Here is an 8,911-nt window from a genome sequence, read left to right on the forward strand (position 1 = left end):
AATGCATCCTACGTGATTTTTGCTTTAACATCCATCACTTGCAAGACAGCCGGTGTGAAAAAAATTGAGTCACAACTCGCTTTGACAGTCTCACAGAAAAATCTACAGACGCAGTGGTCGGCCACGTTGCTTAGCTCAGAACTCCAAGACGCTAGCGGCCGTCCAGCCAGCCATGGAGGCCGACCGCGAGCAACAGCTCCCAGTGGCCATCTGGGTGGCCCCAGGCCCGGGATTCCCAATCGCCGGATTAAAAAGAAAGTTATCTCACTCACTTTAGCATACGCGAAAGAGGGTGGAGGCGAAAGCCTGCGCGCTCAAGATACATTCATTAAATTACTTGACATGCTCACGCATTCGACACGCATCGAAACGGCGGAGCAAGTGGCTATAGCGTTAGCCATAGCACAAAGCAACGCATAGAATATAATCACCGATTCCCAGACGCCAGTACGCAACTTTGCGAACGGCCGGATCACAGCCGAGGCACTAAACATACTCAGAAAAGGCAAACCAACAAGGGAAGACAGATGCGTCCAAATCCGGTGGATACCAGCCCGCACCACCGACTCAACGGGAGAGGACAACCCTAACGTGGTGGCACACAACGTAGCTCGAGGACTCGCTTTCCGAGGTGCGACGCACTTAGACCCCTCGACAGGGCCCGCGTAAGTATGGGAATGAGAAGACAGAATGACCAGGTTCAACGACATTACCAACCATTACAAGATGCAAAGGTGCACTTATCCATCATCCCATCCACAACTCACTAGATCGCAAGCTGTCCAGTGGCGACAACTACAAACCAAATCATACAAGAGTCCGATACTAATGCACGCTATTTATGCAGACATATACACAACAGATAGATGCAAAGTGTGTGGCACCAGAGCTACGCGAGAACACGTGCTGTGGGAATGCCAGGGACTAATACAGGGCAATGAGGGCGAAGCCTCCATCGACAGCCTCCGCGCGCGATGGCAGGCCGCGTTGCTCAGCTCGAACCTGGAAGACCAACTCTGGGCAGTCCAGCGGGCCAAGGAAGCCGCCGAGAGGCAAAAACTCTTGGCCGTAACCTCGGCGGGTGCCCCAGCCCACTAACTCGCCGGACGCAAATCGTTCTGATTCGAAATAGTTTCTTCACTCACTCACTCTCATTCGAATGCGTTGTTACTTCTCATTACTTGTCTTCTCCCAGCGAAGGTCGTGGGTTCGAGTGCCTTGTTTGACGCTGCCTTAATTACTGCCTTAATTAACTCCGCCCTAATTAAAGCCAAAGGTCCTGGGTTCGACTCCTACCAAAGGTCGCGGATGCGACTCTCACTATGGGTCGCGGGCTCAAGTGCCTTAGTGAAGTATACAATAATTAATTGCCTTAATTACGCCTTAACACCAGCGGTTGTGGGTTCGACTTCCACAGGAGCTCGAGGGTTAGACTCCCACCGAAGGTCGTGGGTTCGAGTGCCCGAATTAATTCTGTCTTAATTAACTTTGCCTTTTTGTGTGTGTGGGACGAGCGGCATCGGAGCCAGCTGTGGAAGAAGACGACGACTGCGAACGCGCGACCAGTGGCACGAGCGCGTGTCTGCGCGAGGCGAGCTCACATGACTTTATGTATAGCTCGCCGCGTTTTCCAGTCCATCGGGGTTATGATCCCATTAAGGCGTTCGCCTTAAGAAGTACCTGTTATCCGCGTGGGAAGTACGATCCGTCTCGTTTCCAGTAAAGAGAGTGAGTGAATGGTGTGTTTGAATATATAGAAGAAAATCTGGTCATCGTTCGAGTAGGTGAAAGGTTCGTTAGTGTATTTGCCGCTGAGTAAAGCTAATTGATTGACTGGTTGATCGATTGATTTAGTGATTTATTGATTTACTGATTGATTAATTGGATACTTCGTGGTAATGACAATTAGTGGAAAAACTATACCCAACAAGAGAAACAGCTTAGTTCAAGCTTCAGCGTCAGCTGAACGAGTCCGAATAGACGAGAAAACGTGTGAAGTTGCAAATGAGACTTTAGCGTGGCTTTCAGCATAACTTGCGACCATTCTGCATGTAAATTGGACTAAGGCTTGCTCAGTGTTATGTAATCATGAAATTATTTTGTTACAATGGTTTTGTTGTACCTATGTGCACATTAAAACTCAGCAAAAGAACGAAACATTATCAAGAACAGTAACACCTTACAAGTAGCACGGCGTGTGTCCTTAAGGTAGGTCATTTCCGATTCATATTCAATGAGCCCAACCGTCCTAAGAGTAAAGAGAATATTCCGCATTTATCTGTTCACTTATGTTTTCTCTTGCAATATCATCATCAGCAGCAGCAGCACCCTATTTTTATGTCCAATGCAGGACGAAGGCCTCTTCCAAGCAATCTCCTATTACCCCGTTCTTGCGCTGATTCCAACTTGCGCCTATAAATTTCCTAATTTCGTCATCCCACCTGATTTTCTGCTGTCATTGACTGCGCTTTCCTTCCTTTGGTGCCCATTGTATATTTAATATTTTTAGTATATTTAATATTTTCTACCCTTTGACATGGGGGAGGCTAGGAAAAAAAGCTGTACGAATGGTCAACCGGTTATCCGCGCTGCTCATTACATGGCCTGCTCAGCCCCACTTTTCCCTTAATATCTCTAATATCGTTTGTAATATAACCCACGTCTTCGGCTAGCAGCCCATCATAGCTCCCGAGCGCGCTATATCAGTAGCATTTCTTGCAGAACGCTATGTACATTCCGATTTTGTCAGGTTGCCTTGATCGAAGCGGCTGAATATACCACGAAGTCACACCTGTGTTTTTGATTTCACTGCCCCGGCGGTCTCTGGGACATCTATTCCCACTTGTGCCTTGGGCTTTGCTCGACTGCGGCAAAACACGGCTCGGATCGCTACAGCATTCGCTTTACGACAGGGATGTGATGGCGGTGAGAAATTTCAAGTAAAATAACTTTATATTGAGGTATATTGACTTGTGAAAGTAGCGGTTTGCGGGGGAGAACGAAAACAATAAATCTTGTGTTTGTCAAGTAGTATCTGGCGTTGAGGCTATACTTACACCCTGCATACTTATTAGAGGACTTCTTGAGCATAATGATTTCTATGCCCCATGTTCTTGCCCTTCTTTCATCCTCACTCCCCACCCGTACTTGGAAGAGCTGTGCTTCACCAAACAGTAGAGCCCGACTTGCGCTCTAGCATTTACTAGAGGATGACATGCACCACCTTCAGTATAGAGCCACTTCGCCCTCCCTATGACTGTAGTTTCCTTCATTGTCGGCGCCTCATGACGCTGACACGTCTTAGAATTAAAACGAAAGCCCTCTGCTGCAGTGCCAATCTGGCACAAAGAATCTTTCGTCAGAGCACTAATATTTCGCGTCTGTCACTACGCTCGCTCTCATCATTTGGAGCTCATTATGCTATTTAACAGCCGTTTACGGCCTGTAGGAGCAATGGCTGCCATACTCTGCGATTCGTGAACAAAACAAGATGCTTGTTTTTATCTTCTTGTTTCCCCATATAGCAGTGATAATCCTGCGTAGTCCCGTGCAAGAAAACCTTGCGGTGGTTGTTTTCATCTTCAGTGGCACTTTCTGGGCCCTGATGCACGTATGCTGACGAAATATTATGGATATTTCGAAAGTAGGAATTGGGTGAGCGTTGTTTTGTAGAGTCCCCTTAGGTCGGTGGCTAGCTCTTTCATCGTCTACTCCGACTGCTGACGCGATTCTCACGTGACACCCGCATCGCTTGCCTGTGGCAGGCAGAGGAGCAGCTCTCCGCTCCGCTGGACGAAGGCCGCCACTCGCTCGCCGCGGTACTCGACCAGGCGGCACTCGGTCGCGTCCCCTCCGCTGCTCGCCGGCACACCGTAGTCTCCCGCGCCTCCGGCACGGCCGTACAGGCTCGGCAGCAGGCTCAATCCGGCACCGGCCAAACCAGGAGGCGTCGTCAGCCCCGCGCTCAGTGATGGCGCGTTTAGCACCCCCGCGGTAACCGGGCCGTTCAGACCGGGCGCGCTCAGACCCACCGGCGCGGCAGAGCGCGACAGGTCCACGGGAGCGGCGGCGGCGGCGTGGCCCGCGGGTTCCATCGGCGCCGAGCGCTCGACAGTCGCAGCAACAGCAGCAGCGGCAACCGCGGCGAAACTTCGAGGCGGGCGGGCGGGCGACGCGTGTGGCGGCGCGGGCCCGGGGTTCGGAGCCGCGGCTTGGCTGCGCGCGCGCGTGTGCGCGCGTCGGTGGGGCCGGCCCGGGGGCGGGGCGCGCCGGAACCCCCCCACAGTTCCCTTTCCTTCTCTTCTCGGTAGGGATGCTCGCCGTCCCGCGCGGGCCTTCGTTAGGGAAGGGAGGGAAACGCTCTCTTTCCGCGACAGGGATGCTCCGCCGTCCAAGAGTTCGAGCTCCGCCGGTGCAGAGGGAGAGACGAAATCCGATGTTGTCGTACCGCAGCGGCGACGCAGGCCGTCCCGTTCGAGAGCCGTCCGTTGGGAGAGAAGGAAAGCGACCAGTCGTCATTCGCGCGCGCAATCGGGATTCTTCTGTCTGCCGCCCTTTCTCTCGAAGAGCGTCGGCAAAGTTGAGGGGCGGCTGTCCCGCCGCGGAATGACGGCGAGATGTTGGAGCGTGCCTCTTCTCTCCCCCCCTGTTATCTTTCTCATTCGGGGCGGCCGTATCGAGGAGCTGGATAGGAGGCGGCTGCTCCCGGAAATGAGGCCGGCTGAACTGCCCCTCTTAGCTGTTCGTGTGCGCTAAGATGGAAACATAAAGGCGAAGCGGAAGTGTGAGTATCTGCGCTCAGGGCCGAAATTACCATGATGCACGTGTGGTGTGGAGTTCATGTTTGTTTCAATCACACTCATGCGGTTGCCTGCAACAAAATTGATGTAGAGTTAATCCAACAGGCAAATGGCAGCAAGAGGCAGTTGGTGTCTAATTTGAAGCGTTTTGCGTGCTTGCACGTTGGACCAAAGAAGTTTCGCTCATGTTATGGCATATTCACGCTCAAAAATTCAGCGTGGCATTGAATGTGTTCTAAATTACATTTTTCATGTCTCGTCTTCTTCCCTTTCCCCCTTTCTTTCCTCTTGGTAAATACAATTCCATCCAACGCCGACCCACCCATAGTTAATTTCGCTTTTCATAAAACTAAAAAGGCAATGTTTCAAGTGGTAGTAAATTGAAGGGAACCAAGTCTATTGCCGGCGAATATTTTTCTATCGGTTCGGAATGCTCAAAAATACCTTCTTGCATTCACAAAACAAATCTGTATCATTTTCACTGAGGGTAAATATGCTTTTCATCTTATCAAAATGATACGCATTTAACGCATTGTGGCGAACAGTAGAATAAATCGACTAACAATCACGTCGTAATCCGAAAACATCGTACGGAACTAATACCACCCATCAAAAGCAACTCTCTTTCCGTTATTTTTTTCGAATGGCGCCGCTTTATGCGCAAGACAGAGGTCATGTACAATCTTGTCTTGTCGTCCACACGTATTCTTTGTTTATTAACAGAAACCTGGCTGACTAGTACCGTCAGCGACGCTGAAATTATTGCTGACTCACCGAACTATACCGCTTGCCCCAGCTAACGTTAGCCAAGCTCGTCAATGAAAAAAAAAGCGATTTAAAGAGATGGTGCAAGATCATCATCATCATCATCATCCTGGTTACGCCCACCGCAGGGCAAAGGTCTCTCCCATACTTCTCCAACTACTCCCGTCATGTGCTAATTGTGGCCATGTTGTCCCTGCAACCTTCTTAATCTCGTCCGCCCACCTAACTTTCTACCGCCCCCTGCTACGCTTCCCTTCCCTTGGAATCCAGCCCGTAACTCTTAATGACCATCGGTTATCTTCCCTCCTCATTACATGTCCTGCCCATGTACATTTCTTTTTCTTGATTTCAACTAAGATGTCATTAACTCGCGTTTGTTCCCTCACCCAATCTGCTCTTTCCTTATCCCTTAACCTTACACCCATCATTCTTCTTTCCATATCGTTACGTCGTCCTCAATTTAAGTAGAACCCTTTTCGTAAGCCTCCATGTTTCTGCCCCGTATGTGAGTACTGGTAAGACACAGCTGTTATACGCTTTTTCTCTTGAGGGATAATGGCAACCTGCTGTTCATGATCTGAGAATGCCTACCAAACGCACCCAAGCCCATTCTTATTCTTCTGATTATTTCAGTCTCATGATCTGGATCCGCGGTCACTACCTGCCCTAAGTAGATGTATTCCCTTACCATGTCCAGTGCCTTGCTACCTATCGTAAACTGCTGTTCTCTTCCGATACTGTTAAACATTACTTTAGTTTTCTGTAGATTAATTTTTAGACCCACCCTTCTGCTTTGCCTCTCCAGGTCAGTCAGCATGCATTGCAATTAGTCCCCTGAGTTACTGAGCAAGGCAATACCATCAGCGAATCGCAAGTTACTAAGGTATTCTCCATTAACTCCTATCCCCAATTCTTTCCAATCCAGGTCTCTGAATACCTCCTGTAGACACGCTGTGAGTAGCATTAGAGAGATCATATCTCCCTGCCTGACGCCTTTCTTTATTGGGATTTTGTTGCTTTCTTTATGGAGGACTACGGTGACTGTGGAGCCGCTATAAATATCTTTCAGTATTCTTACATACGACTCGTCTACACCCTGATTCCGTAATGCCTCCATGACTGCTGAGGTTTCGACTGAATCAAACGCTTTCTCGTAATCAATGAAAGCAATATATAAGGGTCGGTTATACTCCACACATTTCTTCCAAGATTCCGGTACGCTCGAGGTCATGAGGCATTGCGTATACAGGGTGGCCAGTTTTTCTAGAACAATCTGCAAGATAGTTATACAGATGCAGTTGTAAGACCTACGGTGTTCGGTCGTCAGAGTTCTGACAACCAAACACCACAAGTCTCAAAAGCGTACCTTTCACCTTGTTTCCGTAACCTTTTTTTTATTCGTTGAACAGCTTGCCTAACATTAGCTGGGACACCCTACATATCGGGACGACCTCAAAGGCTTGCAAAAGGCAGGCGTTCTCATCGCTGCGAACCAGCAACTGTCATGTTGTGCTATTAACGTTGAGTCTGAGTTAAAAATATGATGGATATTATTTCGCGCAAAACAAGAAACACTCCGGTGGTGCGTATGTTATAGACCACCAGCATAACCCAGACTTTCCATATAAACTTATTAATATCCTTAAGCCAGCTTGCTACAGTGCATCCTAATGCGCATATTCTTCCAGGTTTCCTTAGTAAGCAATACATAAGCAACTGCAATGTGGTGACGTTCGTCTTTTGATGCGAAAAGTATGTTGTAGTTACTGGGATTACTAAGATGTTTCGGTGGAGCATATTATCATAGAATGTCTTCGTTGTGAGCAAAAGTGGTTTCGCCTGTGTGGTCGCTTAAACAACTTTGACAGATGTACTCTTACATTAAGCAAAGTGCTTGGACAGTGGTCATGGCCTGGTAAGCAGATGCGTGCCGTGAGTGCCCTTCGCGATTATTCAGGCCATTACTGTTTACATTACATAAGCGACATTACTGTTTTGTCTCCTACAATGTGCTTTTTTTAACGGGGTTATATCCTAGTCGTGGTATCCTTACGTATGTATGAAGACACTTGTGTTGTTTCCTACACTCCTATGTGACGAGTGACCATCATATATTTACTAGACTGTGCTTGTGTGCTGGTTCCCTTAGATGAGACAATTCTTGTGCGCTTGTGTTCATGTGTATATCGTGCTTTTTTATAATACCTTCTGCTCTTTTTATTCTTTTTATTGTTGCTTGAGTAACAAATTTGAAATTTTGGCATAGCCGGCTCGGAAGTCTCCTGCCTTCCCATGTTTTGACTTCTAAAGGAAGGAAAATACCTCAAGCAACTAATTTTATTGAAGTTTGCCTTATTTCTAACCTCACGCTAATAGCGTCAGAACCAACAAGCATCACTAAGGAATCGGCAAACACCTTGAATTTAATACTAACAAACAATCCCGAAAGCATCTCATCAATTACCTACTTACCTCAATGAAATCAGTGACCACAAGGTTACTCACACTGTATTTGGCTTGATGACGGCGCCACGCCAGACTTCAAAAAAAAAAAAAGAAGAAAGAAAGACTATTCGTCTCTAAGCGAAAGACGATTATGTAGCGATAACAAAATGGCTAATTAAGCTTCTTCCACTTTTTGAAACAAACTTCAAGAACCATTTCATTAATAATAATGGGATTCTATGCAAAAGCAAAATAAAGATTTAGTAAGTGCATTTTTAAAATTACCTTTCGTGCGAGCGTTCAGAAGCCATAGTCTACTAAGTCTCCAAAAGATTAGAAAATAAAAAGAAATGTCTTTTTCGGGCAGTAAACCGGAAAGCATATGCGCAAGCCCGGGAAAAACGCTATGTCGCTGATAGAGCTTACTTTGCAGCAATTCGTTGGGAAAAATATACGTTCTTTCATGTTCATCTGCCTAAACCATTAGAAAATAACCGTAGGAAGTTTTGGGAGGTAACTAATCTTCACAGCACGCGTAGCATAAGTCTCACTAACGAATCTAACGGGTTTTTGACTAACGTTGAATATGCTAATATGTTTAACGTTATTTTCTCGTCTGTTTCTGGCGTAGAATATTATGCGTCATTTATTTGCCGTCTCCTCCCATTTATCCAACAATGTTGTAAATTGTGCTCTATATTTACGGTATATCATCCCAGCTTGAAAATAATAAGCTGTCGTCCTCACCTGGGATAAACAATATTACCTCAAATTTCTTTTTTTAATTACCGAATGGATTTCAGCTGCTTGTCTATTTTTGTTATACTCACGGTTCCATGCTACTACCTGCATGCCTGAGGAATTAGAAGGGGGAATAGGAAAGCTCGTTCTTATCTACAAAA

The 8,911-nt window shown here is 47.2% G+C and overlaps 1 protein-coding gene across 1 annotated transcript in view; it reads right to left on the bottom strand.

Moving 5' to 3' along the window:
- The window catches only part of LOC142578253 (dachshund homolog 1-like), a 43,714-nt gene extending 39,620 nt beyond the window's left edge, over positions 1–4,094 (bottom strand). The window contains exon 1 of the mRNA XM_075687653.1: positions 3,756–4,094. Within this exon, the coding sequence (XP_075543768.1) occupies positions 3,756–4,094 (339 nt within the window). The remainder of the gene's footprint in view (positions 1–3,755) is intronic.
- Between the last annotated feature and the right edge of the window lie 4,817 nt (positions 4,095–8,911).

The sequence above is a fragment of the Dermacentor variabilis genome, chromosome 4 (genome assembly GCF_050947875.1).
Source record: "Dermacentor variabilis isolate Ectoservices chromosome 4, ASM5094787v1, whole genome shotgun sequence".
Taxonomy (NCBI): Eukaryota; Metazoa; Arthropoda; class Arachnida; order Ixodida; family Ixodidae; genus Dermacentor; species Dermacentor variabilis.